Here is a 19306-nt window from a genome sequence, read left to right on the forward strand (position 1 = left end):
ATTGAATACATAATATACGTTACTTCAAAGATTTTCCGAGGAAGAAAATGACAACTCGATTCCTTCGACGAGTAAGCAGATTCACGAAAGCTCAAATCTGCTTAAATCTGGAAACCGACTGACAGGATCGGCTTTCATGAAGCAGCTATTCAACGTATCTTGCGTGAGGATACCGTCTCACATTTCAACGAGCGTAGTAGCTATTCTCGTGACACTGTACTGTATGTTTTTCCACAGCTCTAGGGATCTGCTTAAAAATCATTTTCAAATATATTCACAGGTCTCGTGTCCCTAGCCTTATCACTCACGATTTACTACGCCAAGCAATCACTGTACGATCTGGAACCATGGGCCATAACGCTGACCGGAACTCTTCTCGGTCTGCTGTTGATACTGTTATTACTGATGTCGATTCAGCCTCGAGAAACAGCCGATGCGCCGTTCAAGGTACCCTTGGTACCTTTGCTACCCGCGATCAGTATTTTCGTCAACATCTACCTGATGCTGATGCTGGATGTGTATACGTGGATTCGCTTCGGGATCTGGATGGGAATAGGTATGTGTCCTGTTTTTTCTTCAAATAGCATGAGACTAACCGGAACTAAAAACCTAGAACTTTATTGCATGCTGCATGCCCCTTCGTAGACTAATCCACATTCCACATCTCCCTTCAATATCCGAACCTTAGGTCTACCAATTTACCTAGCTTGTGTCTGTTGCGGTAGTCGTAACAAAGATAGCAAAAAAGCATCTAGCTGCCGAGAAAGTCGGTCTGGAGACACGTGTACATCAGAAGGTATAGAAAATGGTGGGTTCGAGCCGAACAATGAGACGGCTATCACGCAAAATGGGTACTATTCGAAGAATCTAAGTGACGCGATCAATGGTCTGGAAGACAAACAATACAACTTGATTCCGGTTGCCGGAACAGATCAAACCAAAGTTAACAAAGAAGAGGAAATCGTTCAGACAAAAGCAAAGACGACAACTCCTTCGCCGAAGAATAGTATGGATGAAATTGTAGCCGTTGCCGACATATCCGATTTAATAACGGAAAAAGTTGAACCAAACGGAAAGGCTTACTTCGTGGAAGATGTAAACGAAAAAGATTTGGACCGATCGAATGAAGAGACCAGTAAAGCAATTGCTTTATTGGATGACATACTAAATGATGAAGAGAAAGCGATGGATGACCTATATCCACCCGATTTGAGTATAGAATCGTCGCTTAGTCCAGTATTTCGTGAACAATCCGTTATCGCAGATATCCATCGCGAAGATGAGATTTCCATGCAGCAATTGGATGATATCCCCATTGAAGCCAGCTCGGAAGAACCACCTGGTGAAAATCAAGCAGCCGAAGTAGCCGTTGAGGAGAAACCTGAAATAGTTACGATACGACCTCGGGCAGCTTTCGTCGTAGGCCAAGATGCTGACAGTGATATAGATTCGGGCGAAGATGACGATGTACACTACAACCGTTTGAACAGTAGCCAACAGAAACAGTTCATGACTAGATTGAGTACGCTATTGGAGAATCCTCAGCCTAGCCTGTACAAACGAAAAGTTCCAAAACATACAACAGCAACCGAGACCCGCAGTTCGAATATGCAGAGAAGTGCCAGCGAACCAAATTTTGTACTGTTTCTAGATGACTCGCTCAATAACGAAAGTGAAACAGACAGTCCTAGTCGAACTCCTCCAGCAACTGTGCCACCTCCACCGAAATTTGACGAAGCTGTTTTCAACACCATAAAGGTTGACAGTGAACTGGGAAAGGCTCAAACACCAACTGTCAGATTTGCGACTTCGTCGCCAAACAGTTCAGTTCCCGAAGCACCCAAATTTGATCCGGTTTTGTACAACACACTAGGGAAGCACAAAACCGAGCGAGCTAGCGTACTCGCTCAGCCACCACTCACCGCAAATACCTCAGGTTACAATGATGTAACCCTGCCTAAGCTCAATCCAAAATCACCTTCCGAGACAGAGGAGGAAGATCCGTCCGTTAACCCCCGGCAAGCTTTCAAATCAAAATTGGAGCAAATTCTACAACGAGGACCGGTCAATAAAATCCGTCCCAAATCGTTACCTCCAACGGCATTCGAACGACAACCGTCGTCCACCGTACTAACCAACGGAAGTTCCTCCACTGCCTCCGAATCAGCTACAGCGACAACAAACGGGAAAGTCTCCGAGACGAAGGAGAACTCCTCACCCAACAACTTCCGGGATGTAGCGAAATCCTTCGACACTGCCAAAAAACAACAAAAGCTCATCTTTGACGATGTACTGAAAGCGATCAACCCGGATACCCGGCCGAGCGTTATTCGCAACTCCCTCGAGCATCGAATGTCATTCTCAGAGTTTAAGAAGGGATTGAGGAAAACGGTCCCATCGAAGCAATATTTGCCGAACGCGTAATACGAGGTAATAAGATCAGGTTCTAGTGTTACCAAGCTGAGCAAGACTAATACGGACGTACAATGTTGGTAGACTTTACTACTTATAGACTTACGAGTATGCTAAGGGACCATTCATAAATTACGTAATGCTTTTGGGGGGAGTGAAATAACAAAATGTGACATGTTGTGACATATGGGAAGGGGGAGTAAGCTAGAGCGTTACGTAACATGTTTTTACTGAAGAATTTTTTTTAACAATTTTGTTACGTAATAGAGGAGGGGAGACAAAGAAATGTATGACAATTTGTTAGATGGGGATGGAGTAGTCAATTTTGGGCAATCTTTGCGTTACGTAATATACGAATGGTCCCTAAAGGGCTATATGATTTGCCAAGTTCAACGACACTAAGTCGAATAGCTTTTTCGCAGTCTTGATTCACTGTATTTCAGGGGGTCGTCTCCGGTATGGTAAAAAGATATTTATAACACATAAATTATCTTAATCCCATGGAAAACGTAATTTTAGGCAACGTACTGTATAGGATAAGTTAAATATAAGTTGCTCAAAGCTCAGATCCTATGCCGAAAATAAATGTAGCGAGATTTTTAAATTTCCTAGATTCCAATAAATTATAAAATCACAATCACAAAACACGAAGGAAAACTTTTGGTGCCAGACTACACTTCGTGAGGATCATGGCTTACATCGAATAAATCCAGCGGTATTTATCGTTATGTATGGCACAGCAAATTTTTGGTGATATGAAACAGATAAACAGGTTGTAAAAGATGCATTGATCTGGAGAATTATTGTTCCGAAGATACGGTCACAAGCAGGAACCGAGCCAGCAACCTTTTGAAACCTAACCAAATGCGATTACCTTTACCACAGAGGATTGACATACAAGTAAAGTTAACACTGTGTGTAAGAAAAAAACCGTCGTTTTGAAATGTCATCAGCAAGTAGCTTGCCGTTTTGAAATGTCTTCAGCAAGTAGCAGCTTGCCGCTAGTTGCGGCTGCGATCGGACAGCAATCGCCATATGGGCCTTGTTTGCAATTTTTGCTTGAATACAATGGTATCATGTATGCGAACCATCGCACAGTTATTTTCAACTTTATTTCAGTAAAATGTTTACAAAGGTATTTCGGAAAAAATAATTTTAGTTTAGATGTCTGTTCTATGTGCTTTTCCGTTAATGATTGTATTTGGAACAATACATATTTGACAACATTTTTTAATTGAACCTCCTCTCCCAGCTCAAAAGCGCATACGCAATTGATACCTTGCCTGCTATGAAAACATGTTTAAATTGTTCAAAAACTACGTTTAATGCGAATCAACAAAAAATGCTACTCTACAAATATATGTGCCACAGCCTTTCCCGAAGCCAGACGAATATGAGACACAGAGTAGAATACACGTGCGTGGCACATTGGTGTAGAATGCTACTTTCGACGCTGAAAAGCTGTTGTGCCCTAGGATACCTGCAGGATTACTGTCTCCAGCAAAGTATCTTGGATGTAAATGAGCATTACTTTGACAACTTTGATTTTGATCTAGGTAATAAAAAATTAATCCAGATCAATTATATCTTGATAGGAGCGTCCTATCAAAAATTTCCTTCGGCAAAGTTGTTTGTTTTGAGATTTTCAATATACGTACTAAAAACGTTTGCCCCATTTTTATCTCTTCTTGGTTAAAATGTTCAATATTTCGACTAGTTACACTCAAAATTTAAGCTGCCGCCATCTATCGCTTCGTGAGTTATTAAAAATTTTATGGGACATATTGTTTTAATATTAATGATAATAGTATCCTTTTAATGTTAAGATAATATTTATTACCCTTTGGAACTTTTTTTATTATGGTAGATTTCTGAAGATTCGGAAATCATTTTTTCCAGCGATTTAAAAAAAATGTTAAAATTCATTTTCTCGTGTATTCCTTCAAATGTCATGTAGCGCAATCTACATATGTTATAGATTATTAGTGTCTGGTGCATATGATAAAAATGTCAGAGAAAAAAAGATGGGCGGGTAATGTCTAGGACATAACCGGAGTGTCGTGACTACTCGTTTGACTCGTAATTCAAATCGAATGATACTCAATGAAATATGTGGGAATGTTTGAAGTTATTCTTTATAATAATTATGGTGGTTCTGAAAAGAACCTTTGTTGTTGGCGTCTGCGTTGATAGGGGATGCACTGAATTCTAAGCTCGTTGAGACATTCATTCATGAAATGAACAAATTTCATTTTTTCTTGCTTTGAAATATCAATGTTAAAATCTCTCGAAACAACCATCGGAATCTTTTTACTAGCGTACAGAATCATCATATTCTTAAGATTCTGCTTGTATCTCTTTCAAATGTCTAAATTTTACGCATTAAGTTCGATTCACCGGGCTCAGCGAAATTTTCCTGGGGATTCCGTTCGTTAGTCTATTCAGTAAAACAATTTTATTACCGAGTTCTCCGCATTGAATACAGGTCAATAATTTCATATGATTTCAACAAGCAGACAATAATTGAAACGATTCAAACCTTGCCGACGATTGTTTTTACTGCGTACACACATATGATCATTCCCCTTTCGCAGCTCACACCGAATGAGCACGCTTTGCATCAAGGTATTCCTATTTATTAACTTTTCGGTGCAGATGAAAGGCCCTCCTTTTGTGCGATAAATGAAAATATTTTCATCATTCGCTTTGATATAGCTTTCGCTTAGTGGTAGAGTTGCCACATTCACTGATTTTCTTGGAAGGATTTGCAAAAACCTTCGCGTTTGTAGATTAGAAAAACATTTTCTTATGATTCACTGTTAAAAGTAAAGAATTAACAAGCGCAAACTTAATACTATTTAATAAAAGAAACTTTCTAATTAAATTCTTTTTCCATTTTGCATTCGTCCTAATAAGGACAGTTTGTAGATGGATTCAAATCTTACCGACGATTGTTTTTACTGCGTACACACATATGATCATTCCCCTTTCGCAGTTCACACCGAATGAGCACGCTTTGCATCAAGGCGTTCCTATTTATTAACTTTTCGGTGCAGATGAAAGGCCCTCCTTTTGTGCGATAAATGAAAATATTTTCATCATTCGTTTTGATATAGCTTTCGCTTAGTGGTAGAGTTGCCACAAAAGAGATTATAACTACTAGAGGGAGCAAAGCGCTACTGTCTCCATGCATTCATGGACTGAAACATGGGGTCTCGCTCTAGCATATTGTATCCCATTACTATGACAGGTGTATACCCGGGGCAATGTGTCAAACTAGTGGGCCTAGTATATGTAAGAGCGAGATGATAAATTTTCAGTGTTAACAGCGACATGCGACCTCTAATAGTTATAATCTCTTTTGTTGCCACATTCACTGATTTTCTCGGAAGGATTTGCAAAAACCTTCGGGTTTGTAGATTAGAAAAACATTTTCTTATGATTCACTGGTAAAAGTACAGAATTAACCCTTTCATGCCCAACTTTTTTCTAGTGCATGTAGAGTTTCAAAACTATTTTTCCTTGAATACGGTGGGGTCAAGAAACACGAAAAGCCTGTTTTCATAAAGTTAGGTGATTCCATGGCAGTGCTAGAAGCTGGTCAATTTTTACCTTCTAATGCTCCATACAATTCTCCTAGAATAATTACAATAATCCAATTACGTGGAAAACGTAGCCAACTACAGTCTAAATTGGTAAGTTTTATCAGTTTTCAATAATATTGCTCCATAACGAAGATATATGAAAAAATCATTTTCCGTCGTCAACACAAACTGTCCCTGGCAGCACTGCTCCTTCGGAATCCAATCAGACTAATTGCAATAACTTCAGTTCTAGAGCTGATCTTAACTGTTAATACTCAAATTAATGGCAATAATCACATTAATGAGCCTTACTTGTTTTTGTGCGCAAATATCGTCTCAATCAAAAGTTATAGCTGTTTAAAAACGTTGTTGTCCACAAACAACATGGGCATGAATGGGTTAACAAGCGCAAACTTATTACTAGTTAATAAAAGAAATTTTCTAATTAAATTCTTTTTCCATTTTGCATTCGTCCTAATAAGGACAGTTTGTAGATAACTACGTTAATACAAGACGAGAATCTTTTGAAACGATTCAAACCTTGCCGACGATTGTTTTTACTGCGTACACACATATGATCATCCCTTTCGCAGCTCACACCGAATGGGCACGCTTTGCATCAAGGCATTCCTATTTATTAACTTTTCGGTGCAGATGAAAGGCCATCCTTTTATGCGATAAATGAAAATATTTTCATCATTCGTTTTGGTGTAGCTTTCGCTTAGTGGTAGAGTTGCCACATTCACTGATTTTCTTGGAAGGATTTGCAAAAACCTGTTATTAAGATTCAAAATGTACGTAACGCTTTCGCTAATATGCACTACTATCGCTTTCTCGGTCGTTCTCGTGCCGTGCATGAGCCTTTCCTTTCCGTTCGGCTTCTAATGCCATAACCAAAACGAATATGCCGGCTTTCCCCCACCAACTACTCTCGTCAAGCAACCCAATACGAATAATCATAGGAACAAACATGTAGTGGACCTGTATTTAAAACTTTTCATCATTTTATTGTTCGGTTGGTGCACCATATTGACGGCTCTGTGCGGGATGGGCTGAAAATTTTCACTTTTATGAGCCGTTTTCGAAAGATTTTTCAAAACACTATTTTTCCGTTGATAATGAATGTCATACATATTCCAAAATTTAATACAACATTGGTACAAATATTTTCTATAAAATGCCGAAGAAATTGATTGAATCCATTCAGTACAACAAAAGATATAAGCGTTCAAAATCTTACATCATTTTTCTTCCGAAACGGCACACTACATTGAGGACATCCGCAGACACTCACTTTCCTTGCGGAGTCCCTGCTGCAGGTAGAGCAGAACTACCAAGAGCAAATCCGAATGCAAACACCAAGGACAAAATGCACCATCTCAAATCGCAAGAACGAGTGCAGTTAACTAAACCATCGTGTTATTCCCATCCTCATTTTTCTATTCTTATTCCTCTCTTCTTGCTTCCTTCATTCTACCTTGCAACCACCCTAATTTTTCACACGTTTCTATTCTTCCTACTGCACATTCCTACTTACTACACCGTCATTTATCTGCTTAAATTCGGTATTCGCTCTCCACGCCTCCCATTGCTTGCTGCCCGGACAATCCAAATCCAACCCAAGGCTAATTTTATCCTATTGTAACAATATCTGTCTTAACGATGAGCACAGATGTCGGTTGCTAAGCATCGCGTGTATCCTGATCGTGGTATATAAACGTGGATTCGAAAAATACGTTGTCAAAAGCATCTTCAATATGAGCATGAGCATGAGCATGATGACCGTACAATTCGTAGTTGGTATTCCGTGATTGACTAGAACAAGCGAAATTGCACAGAGAATCAACGAATGGAACCTGGGAGTAGCTACCCATTCTCAATGTGCACGTTTCAAGAGTTCTATACTTTGAAATGCCAATAATTGCGCCGGCCACGTCCTTACAGTCATCGGGAGAGGAAAGGAATATTAGTTTAACAAACGTTGTTATGGAGACCGTGTATACCTCTGCATCTCCACGTTTGTCACGGGTCTTTGTTAGTAGGATGGGGTAAAGAGTTACATAAATCTGGATTCACCTTGATAAGTGATAAGATCTATGCAACTCTCAGAAGTATTATCGTGTGTTCATTAATCCAACCCGTTCCTGCGTCTGCGATTGCTAACTCTTCTACACAACTTTTGACATTAAAAATGTCTTACTCCACTATCTGGGGCTAGGTGTCATTCTAAAATCTAAACTATCGCCCATGTAACGAAACTATGTAAGGTTTGCACGCTTATAACTCCGATATTACTAGATGGATTTTAATCATTCATACACCAACCGATTCAGAAACACCTAACTTAAATATTGGTAATAATTTAATATCTCCCCAATAAAAGTAGACTTTTGGAAATTGGTAAAATTAAAAAGTTCACGGAAAACGGGAAAATTACCATTCGTGAGGCAGATTTCTCAGACACAGCCGTCAAAAGAGGGCAGCTTAGTGACTCAATGAAAGGCGAAAAGTCATAAATAGAAGCGACGCATGTCCGTTTAAATCAGTTGTTGCTCTTGTCTCATACGAACAACATCGTCTCCGGGCGATGCAATAAGCGCTATCGATTTTCGGCAACGTTGGCATTTGCACACACTCGCACCTATGTGACTAAACCATATACGGTTAGTTTATAAATAGAGGTGACGCGTACCCGTTTGAATCAGTTTTTGTTCTTATGTCGAACGGGTAAGATCATGGCTGCAGCGTGTGGGCACTACAATAAGCGGTAGACGCTATGCATTTTCGGCAGCGGTGGCCGTGTGCGGATTTTTCGGGTACCAGCACGGTGTCACAGAATGATTTGCAAAGTGGGTGGGTGGGGTGGTTTGGATTTAATTCAATACGGTGTGTGCTGCTTAAGAGTGTTGCGTTTGAATAAAATATATTTATTTTTATGCATGCGTGTGCGTTGTAACTTGTTAATCCATGTTTACGGCGCATTGTAGCTGCCTAGGGTAAAGAGCCTATTGGTTTTCATATGTTTCATATTTTGGTTATATGTTTTTTATCAGTAAGGCATCTGACAACGTGCTTCTGTAGTTATTGCACTGTTCAGCAGCGTAGTATTTTATATAGGGGAGTACACTCAGGTTTTATTACGCGGTATTTTTTACGCGAATTTTGAAATTTCCGCGGTTTTCATTTACGCGTTTTTTTTGAAATTTAGGCGGTTTTCATTTGCACGGCCTGTATCCCCTGCGTAAAAAAACCTGAGTGTAATTGCATCGGAAACAATCACATTCCCAGCAGAACTTTTTGTGTTCTAATTTCAAACACTTTTGTTTCGTACTGTACACAACGGAAAATTTTAAAACAGAACTTACCGTCCCAGCAGCAGTTTAGGCGGGTGTTCTTTTTCGATTCAAATTCAAGCCATGTCTTAATCGTTACTGGACTTAAAATTGTTTTCCCAGTTTATCCAGTCAGAGTATCTGTCCTGCCCTATGTAGTTAAAACACAGTTCTAATTGCGTTTTAAAGTATACAACAAATAGAACGGTTAGGTATACTAATTTAAATTTTCAAATATATCTGTTTGAAATTATGCAACAAACCGCTGTACTGAAGATATAATTATGTCAGTCCTATTACCACATAAAACACCTATATAACATAAAACGCTGCAGAATTAGTTTAATAATACAATGTTTACACTACAGAGTTATAACACGTTTTAATAATTAGCAACAAGAGAAAATGTCACCAAGATAGCATAAAACCCGTTTTAACTGGTAGTGCGAACGTTGCATAACAATGTAATTTATCAAATAATTTCATTTTTTTCACCACTAATCGATCAAGAAATACTTAACCTTAAGATTGTTTACTTAAGTTCATTAATACATTATTGAAAATTTAAATGGAAAATGAATTTCATATTTCATGAAGAATCTGTATATTTCCGTTGCTGGGCGTGGGCTTCCTCGTCACGGTTCTAAATATGGAACTTTTCTTTTAAATATATTTTCTGGACAGACCAGCCTATTTTTACTAGATGGATTAGCCAAATAATGCCAATCACCTAGTGAGATTCTTGATTAATTAATAGATTACCGTTAAAAGACCTTCAATAAATTATGTTTTAATGGGGAGGGTATATAGCAAATTGTAACATAAAAAACAGGCGAGTGAGCAAGAACTTGAGTCGATATGTGTGATAGATAAAATACATTTGCACGCTCTTGAAAAAAGCTACATTTTTAATGTCACCGTGGTCGTGTCCTGTACACAACCCTTTAATTTTTTTGAGTGTAACAAGTTCGGTATTCCATCAAGGGGTTCCTCTAGAAGCACGTATAACTCGAAGCGAACAAGCCTCTTGATATGCTACTACTATGAGTGAGTTTGTTTCATCCACGACCTAATCCAAGCCACTTGGAGATTCAAACGTTGGAAAATACAAATGAAACCAAGTCGCCAAGCTCTCTTCGTAGAGTTGGCAGATTTGAGATTACGATATGTGACGATATCTAGCGAGACGTTAAATGATCAAAGACGATGTATTTATGACCGGATAATTACGGTTCAAGCTACATGTTTTCCAACTTTTGCGTAATACCGTCAGAGTAGTGAATTACATCTAACATCCTTGTTAAATCCTTCAAATGTTAGGCATTTTCCTACATTAACTATATGTAGATTTTTACTACTTAAATATTCCATCAATTCGGTGCCTCTCATATTAGTATCTGAGCTGCCTTAAATTATGTGGTGGCATTTGCATTACTACCGATTATGATTGGAAACCTATTTCTTCCACAGTACGATACAACCCTTTTGAAATTATCAGAAGAAGATAATTAATTATGAAGCAAATATGCCGAACAATAGACGTATTTCTTGTTTATGTTAGCAACAGTCATATTGACTGTGACAGCCCAAATGTCGCGAGTTGTGAGGTCGGAAATAAGACATGTGTCGATAGCACTATTCGCAAGTATACATGCACGAAGCATTTCATGTGGATTTGTCACGCCACTATAACTTGAAAATATCAAACACGTTAGGTTATATTCACCTATAATGAATCCAGAAATGAGTCAAAGATTCGCTTAACACCACGATACTTCTCGGCATGGAAAATAACCTTAACTCCTATTTTCAGTCGCCTCTTACGACAAGGCAGCAGGAACACAGTGGATCATTTCTTGACTGAGCTACTTCAACACGCTGGATGCCAGACGACCTCTCTTTTTTATTTGTTTTGTTTGGGTTTTAACCTACTGGTCATACGCCCAAGTGCAATGAAAAGTTCTGTCTCGGTTAAACTTTCGAACGTCATTATTCCATCAATTCGGCGCCTCTCAAATTAGTATCTGAGCTGCCTATAATCATTGTTTCGCCTCGTGCATTGAAGACCTACTTAAAAGGACCTTCTCCTGGATTCGGTGGAAAATCAAGCAATATGTGGGATATTTTTTTGCGGAAAAATGAAGACATACGAACCGCCATTTTAAATTATCGAAGAAAAAAATCATTTTCTCTCTATCGATAGATAACGAATAAAAGATCAGAGCACCCTATATCGCGTGCTGATCATTCCGACTGCTTACTCCCTCAGGTGAGCTTCAGCCCACATCGTCATCACTGGAATAGCTTTGATTTTCGCTGTTAGAAGTTTGGCACTATTTGAGTTTTCGAGTCACTTGGATATAGCCATCTTCTTCTTGTTTGTTTCTTCCCTTGGTATGTTAATTATTGGCTTGGGTAGATCGTGGAATATTGTTTGTTCGGCATTTATTTTTTGACCGGCTGGTGTATCAAAAGCTGTCGAAGGTTGTTTGATGGTGTTGGTTGCAGTAGATCAGGTTTTCTTTAGTTGCTTTTGCCGCTTACCGTCTGGTTACAGACCTGATACGTAGACGCCTGCCCAGGGTATGTGCAGGGGGTTCTTTGCATGAAGTTAACACCTTGGGATGATCTGCCCTCGAAAGTCAAGTAAGACGGTACTGGTTGGCTCAGCCGCATTGGCACCACCCGAACACCGTTGAGAATTGCAGGAAAAAACTTCCACATGAATCTTTTAATATAATCCGTGCTAGTACGTGCCAAGTCCTGGAGGCGAATTTCCGCTAGATCAACGTCCATATACACGAGGATTTTGGTTTTGATGTTTTCATATTCGACGTCGTGTTGTATGTTGTTATTCGCTTCGAAGATTTCTACCTCACCTAATTCTGCGGCAGACAAGCATAAAGTGACCGACAGCATAAGTCCCTAAGCTTTAGGTGAAAGCTGCCGACACCGTGCTCAATCAACAAAAAGTGACTGTATGACACAGCTACTGAGGCAAACACAATATTCGATCAAATAAAACACCACGGCAGGTAATTAGTGAGGGCAAAAACTAACTCATTCAAGAGTTTCAACGCCGCAAAATGCTTTGTGTGGAAGCTTTTTGTCAGTTCCGACAGCTTAAGTCACTAAGTCACTTTACGCTTGTATGGACATGCCGCATACTTAGGTGATTCGCATTTAAAAATGCCCACATATCCTGACTCCTACGGTAAAAGATAAACGGTTGAGTCGTCGGAAAACTCTATGCTTGATCATATGACCCCATTCCACGCTTCTTTAAATTTTCTTCCTTCAACTCCTTGATCTTCCTTAAGTACTACGGCTCTTAATATTGAAAAATATTTCACACCTTCCAAGGGACTGGAAGCTAATTAAATGTCGTTACAACATTGATTCACTCTTAGTCGTTAAAAAGGGAAAAAAGTTATTAGTACCGCTTGTCTGGTATGATGTAGCTGTATATGTAAAACTTGTGTAAAAAATAGTTCCATTTTCACCTTGATCAACTGTTCTACCTCGCGCACTGTAGGTCTAAGACGGGTCTGCGAAAAATCAATCGTGATTGTGTTCTCCCGTAATTGGCGAAATTTATTTTGTGGTTAAAGCTTCACGTGCCTGGTGATTCAAGCTCACAAAGGTGAATATATTAAAATCGATACGGGTAGAATCCTTTCTCGGTTATCGCTTTACTTTACAAGATTGTTTCTCTTCCGAAATATCTAATAATATAAACAAATATTCGGGAGAATCGTCTCCATTTAGGTTTTGATCCAAATAAAATTTTTGTTCACGAACGAGGTAACGCAATAAAACTTATGTAAATTTTTATTTTGTTGAAATCAGTTGTATCGTTCTCGACATATCATTAAAAATGACATAGAACAACACCTAGTGTTGTGTTGTTCTATGTCAAATTATTTCAAATTTAAAAATGAAAAACAAAATACTTTAAGGCAACTACTATTCAAAATTTTAGAATTTTTTTGAGAATAAATTGATGTCATTGCTCAAAAGAGCTATTTATATGTCTTAATTTCTCCGTACCCCAACCTAGAAAACGCCCAGAAAACCTTAAACACCGATATAAAGCGAGTTGATTATGTATATCTACTCTGTACAGTCTACTGACAGGACCACAAACAACCTCATACAATTCAAACTAGAAACTAATTCATTGCATGTCTAAATGTTGATTGCATGATGCTCTCGATGCCCCGTAGACATAAACCGGTAACCCTAATGACTAAGTAGAAACTCAACACAACTTTCATACAACGTCCAAAAACTCGCTAACCTACAAATAATTACCGACTCACTTGCATGCATGCAACGCTACTCGAACCATTGTGTAGGGGAAATGTGGGAAAAACCGACACTGTGGGTAAAACCGACACCCCACAACTTTTCCTAGAAATCAAATTTTTATTCATTTCATAATGATACATTATTATTAGTACGTTTATTTAGAGCATTTGAAGAAAAATTGGATTTACGTTAGTGCGCCGAATGTCATAAAATAAACAAAACATACGACAGCAGCGTTCATACTCGTCTGGATGTAAAATTCCGTTGGTAGATTTTAAGGTTTTAACCGAACAAAAGCTTTTCAAATCACCCCATTTTTCAGTACCTATTATTATCGGCCTTTCCTATGACCAACTGGGTGCATTGAAGACGAGTTTGAGAAATTCAATATTTTTAATTGCTTTTATAAAAAAATGTGCGCTGTTGGGGTAAAACCGACACTCCTTGGTTAGGGTAAAACCGACACACTGTTAAGATGGTTGTGTTTACTTGCGATTCATTACAAAAGGCTGGGGATCTTTGTGACACTTCAATTACACTATTAGCACACTATAGTAATAGCTGAAATACACAGAAATACTTTTATTGTGTTTATTTCTTATAAGTCTCTTTAAAAATAAAAAATTGGAATTTTTGCTTATCTGATTCTATCGAAGTTTTTGCTATTTCTGCAAAAAGCCCATCAAACCGAATGTCTAGTGTTCTCTTGGTTTGTCACAGACGAACTTTTTCACAATGAGACAATGATATTATGCATACCCCAATAGATCGTTTATAATCAGAGTCCGAAAAATCAAATCTGAAAAAGATAGTTTTACTAAGAAGTGTGTGTATGTCACTTATAAGTGAATGAATCCAATTAGCAGAACGAAGAACGCTTGCAAATCTTCTCTTACGAAATAAAATGACACTGGAGATTGCAATGATGTGCGCATGGATTATTTGGAAATACTCATATCAATAAATAATCCTATAGCATAAAATACTCTCATTTATAGTACTACGCTTTCAAACTTTCTTCCCCTCACTACATGATGAAGCAATAAAAAGCACATATTTTGCTTCATACATACTCACACTTTATTAATCACGCATATATCTAATTTTTAATAAAGATAAAGATTTTAATAAAGTGGAGAGAAAATAAATTAAAGGGGGTGTCGATCTTACCCCTATAGGGTGTCGGTTTTACCCGCAGTGCCTACAAAAAGTCACTTTGTTTTCCAAGTTTTACAACCAATAATTTTTAATGAAATTAATTTTTTGATGCGCTGAAAAAATTCAGTCTTGTTAAGAATTTTCTGAAGAAGAATTATGCATTAAAATTATAATTTTATTGGTTTTGTGGCAACTTAGAAAAAGTGTTAAGCTTAAGGTGTCGGTTTTAACCATAATTCCCCTACCGTTTTTTTTCGCTCAGGCTTTGGAAACTAAACAATCTTTGAAAACTAAAGGCTTGCATGAATGAAGCTAATCGTGGCACAAATTGTTAAACGTCCTAACCTCACTGCGCACACTGATGTACTCTACATACTTTACATCCATCTACCGCCCAATTGCCCATTCGGATCTGTGGACAGGTCTCGCACTGTACGCGTTTTACGGCTTCCGCAACAGCTACCGAGAGGTGTACGCCAGCCAGATGGGATGGACCAAGATTAAATACATTCACTGACGGAAACGCGCGCGCCCAGGAACGGCCATGCGGCGTTGGCCCTACCCAGTTCTGATAGTGAGCAAAAGTGATATTTTTTCCGAAATTATTGTTATGTTGTAGATTGTAAGGTATAGTATGCGTACAACACTTAAACACAAACTGTTTCGTACGACGACAAATATAGTCAATGTTCACGATTGAACGATAATAAATGAAAATAAATAAATATTTATAATATACTTAAATGATCGAAAAAATGCCATACGTAGGAGATACGCGACTAATTAGTAGTAGGTAAAGATAATCTGGTGTTGAACAACATCAACCAACAGCTGGAAGCCCAAAAAGCCTAAAAAGGAACTTACACACATGCACGAAGTTCGCAATAGAGCATAAGACGAAAAATGTATCACTATAAGAAAAAAAAGAAAAAAGAAAACTACAGGAAAAGCAACAAATTTATTTGTTTTAATTTATTTTAACGAAAGCGAAAGTAATAAAGCATGAAAGATATTCATCGCCATACTTATGAAATAAAACTATTAGGCACGAGTTGTAAAGGTTTGCAGTTTGGATCGCGCTTCACCTAATACCGGCGGACGGTTGCGGAGCGGAATGTCCAAGAGTGAAAAAAACGCATTCCGCCGGATCGGAGTGTAAAATTGTAACACACCGCGCCTGGTGATGATTACCGATTAGAGGTGTTTTGGTGAAGGTAAGGTATCGCGTTTATGTTACTGCTGCTATCGGGTGTATATGCAGCCGGAGATTATGTAGCAGGTAAGTAAACACATAATCGGGAATGATTTATTATTGTTTCCACATAGCAAGTGTATGGGAAAACATTTTTTGGCTCAACAACCAGAACAGGGAAGGTGGCCGACTATTTCTCCCATTCGACAATTGAGTTATACAGTACAATAAGTACAGGAAACTGTTACAATTCGTGTTGACCAGATCGGATGGCGACAGGCAAGACCAACTGTTGCTAAACCGAGAATTATTCTCCCTAGCTTTGAGGGACTCGAAGCCCAAGAGTCTTCGTCCTCTATTCCAGGGTATGGTCGTGGGTGATCGGAGGACTAGTAGATGGTTTTTTTCGTCTACGGCATATACCGTACAGATAACTTTTAATACAATTGTTAACGTCAATATTAAACATTTTTAATTGCTAACTTATAACTAGATTTAGTGGCATGTAGGTCGTAAACTACAGCAGTTTCGTTGAATTTGCTACAACATCTGTCCACCGGATTATTCTGGCCACAAGCTGTACGATGTCTAGTAATCCACAAAGGCGGACGATTCCTTATACCACGAGGAGGAACAAACAAATTAATCCTAGAAAGAATGTAGGGACAGTCAAAATTGTTCGATAACATATCGTAGATAAACATTCTTTGCAAGAAACTACGGCGAGACTCACGTTGGCAAATCTAGCAACATGCATCTGTTATTGCACGGCGGAAGACGGATAGGGTCGTTCCAAGGCAGTTTTCTAAGAGCAAACCGTATAAAGCGTACGCTCAAACCGATTACTTTGGACGGCGTTGTATGGCGACCATACTTGTACAACATACTCTAAGGTGGTCCGGACCAGTGCACAGTATATTGATTTCAGCGCATAGAAATCCACAAAATCAACTGTGTTCCGTTTTAGAAAGCCCAGTGTTGCAAAAGCCTTCGCCGTTGTTGCAGTGATGTGGTCGGCGCAACGAAGTTTTCTGTCGAACAACACTCCAAAGTTACGGATAGAATCCACCCTCTCGATGACACAGGCTTGAAGGGTATATTTGCAATACCTAGCAATTGGCGAGCGCCCGAAACGTATCACCTTACATTTACCGACGTTGATCTGCATGCCGTTTAGTAAGCACCTCTATATTGTCTATATCATCTTGAAGCACAGCAGAGTCGAGTCCTGAGTCAATTGAGCGAAATATTTTCAGATCATCAGCGTACAGTAGTTTTCCAGACTTAATGCGGGTGCAGAGATCGTTGATGAATAATAGAAAGATAAGTGGCCCTAGGTGAATTCCTTGAGGAACAACGGTTGGTGTTTCGAACGTGCTTGAACGTGTGGTACCGATTCTAACGAAAGCGGATCGCTCGGAGAGGTAGGAATGTAGCCATCTGGTTACCCATCCAGGAAAACCTAATCGCTCCAGCTTCAAAGCAGCAATGTTGTGGGCCGCCTTGTCGAATGCTTCCGCGAAATCAAAATATATTGCGTCCACTTGTTGACGCTTCTCGACAGCTGGAACCAGAAAACTTGTGTACGTCATCAAGTTCGAAGTGGCGAAACGTTTTTTTTTACAAATCCGTGTTGTAGTCGATAATGTTGGAAGAAGCAGGGTACATCGCGTTGTAGATAAATTTATCCAGAACTTTAGCTAGATAGTTCAGCAGCGAGATTCCTCTGTAGTTTTCGATATTATGGATGTTTCCAGTTTTATGGATGGGAACTATAGCAGCTTCTTTCCATACACTTGGGAAAACATTTTCCAAGATAGAGAGCTGGAAAATTATGCTGACTGGTGCAGAAAGAGCTCGGGCACAATGTTTTACATACGCAGGAGGCAAGCAATCCGGACCAGGCCCTTTCAACGGATCAACGCTGGACAGAGCCCTGAATACATCGGCATCGTTTACGTTTGGACGAGGTAGGTTGATAGTATACGTTGGTAACGTTTCAAGGTACTGTTGCGATGGATAGACAGGAGGGCTAATAAATATATCTTGGAAGTGCTCTGCAAATAGGTCCGCCGTGTTAAGGAGATACTTGGATGAATTCCTTCCCAGGACTTGTCAACGGCGTTCGTGTAGTGAGAATGCGGCCGACAAAACCTATTCCCTCATTTTCCCTAGTCGATACCGTACGACATGACTAAATTTGTAGACATTTGTTAAAAAGCGAAAATATTGGATAGCTAATTGAAGAAATGTGTTGTTTTGGACATGTCGGTGAGTAACAAAAACTTTACATCATGGTGCACCAACAAATTAAACGAACTCGACTATCAGAAAATTGTGTCGAATGAAATTGATTCTGTTTATTGTGGATCGACCCTAACGCGACGTTTTAGATGTCGGCATAGAAATCATGGCGGCGTAGCAGATACCTATTCCCTCCTACTTAAAAATCTCAGGCAAATGCCCTCAAGGTATTGCACATTCTCAACGACCACTAGTCACGTACCCAGGGCAGATTCCTACGTGCCAATATTTCGATCAGCCGCTACACCACGGCAAACCTTGCGCAGAGGCTGCTAAGGAAATGCCCCCTGCTACGACCAAAGCCGGTATACAGTCGTCGTATGCTACACCACAATCGGTTGGTAAACTAACGAATGCGGACCGGGCATTAACAAACACCAGCTCAACAACGATCGGGCCCAGTACCACTAAACCAACTGCCATTACCAACATCGAAGTAACAACGATTACACCAAATGTCTCCAAACCAACAACCAACACCACCAATAAAGAATCAAACACCAATGAAGTACGAGAAACAAACTAGAACATCCGACCGTGAGCATCATGAATGCAGTTCCGATGACGACATGGACGTGAACGAAAACGCGAGAGATGACAGATCGAATGACCCTCAAGGTGCGGCAGACAACACACCTCATTTTCCACCACCAAGGAAGAGGATCTCAACATGCAGCAGCCGGCTGCGTCAATGTCAGACCCTATGGATAGTTGAAAGTTAATTTTAATTTTCACACATTGTAAAAATCTTAAAAAACCCACGGCTCAGTTAGGCTAACGCATTGAGCCGTGTCAAATAAACAAGAAAAAAACACTTGCTCGGAGCTTGATGACTCGGGCTGTTATACCATGGCGAACGCCGGTAAGCACACCACCTCCTGATGTCTTGTGGCTGCTGAGGGCGTTGCGGTCACAGCAGTAGACGTCTCGGTCAAGGCGATAACGGCACAACAGTAGCAGGGTTACCATATTCACAGATTTTTCTGTAATGTCACAGATTTTTTTCACAATTT

General features: G+C 39.4%; 1 protein-coding gene across 3 annotated transcripts in view; it reads left to right on the top strand.

Moving 5' to 3' along the window:
* Positions 1–15741, top strand: part of LOC131688848 (cationic amino acid transporter 2-like) — a 65688-nt gene extending 49947 nt beyond the window's left edge. The window contains exons 5-8 of one of the 3 annotated variants that reach the window (XM_058973420.1): positions 31–221; positions 281–556; positions 689–2430; positions 15060–15212. In XM_058973420.1, coding sequence (XP_058829403.1) covers positions 31–221; positions 281–556; positions 689–2424 — 2203 coding nt within the window. In that variant the 3' untranslated portion in view covers positions 2425–2430; positions 15060–15212. The other 2 variants (XM_058973419.1, XM_058973421.1) reach the window with 2 other exon arrangements.
* Positions 15742–19306: the final 3565 nt, after the last annotated feature.

Source organism: Topomyia yanbarensis, chromosome 3 (genome assembly GCF_030247195.1).
Source record: "Topomyia yanbarensis strain Yona2022 chromosome 3, ASM3024719v1, whole genome shotgun sequence".
Lineage (NCBI taxonomy): Eukaryota > Metazoa > Arthropoda > Insecta > Diptera > Culicidae > Topomyia > Topomyia yanbarensis.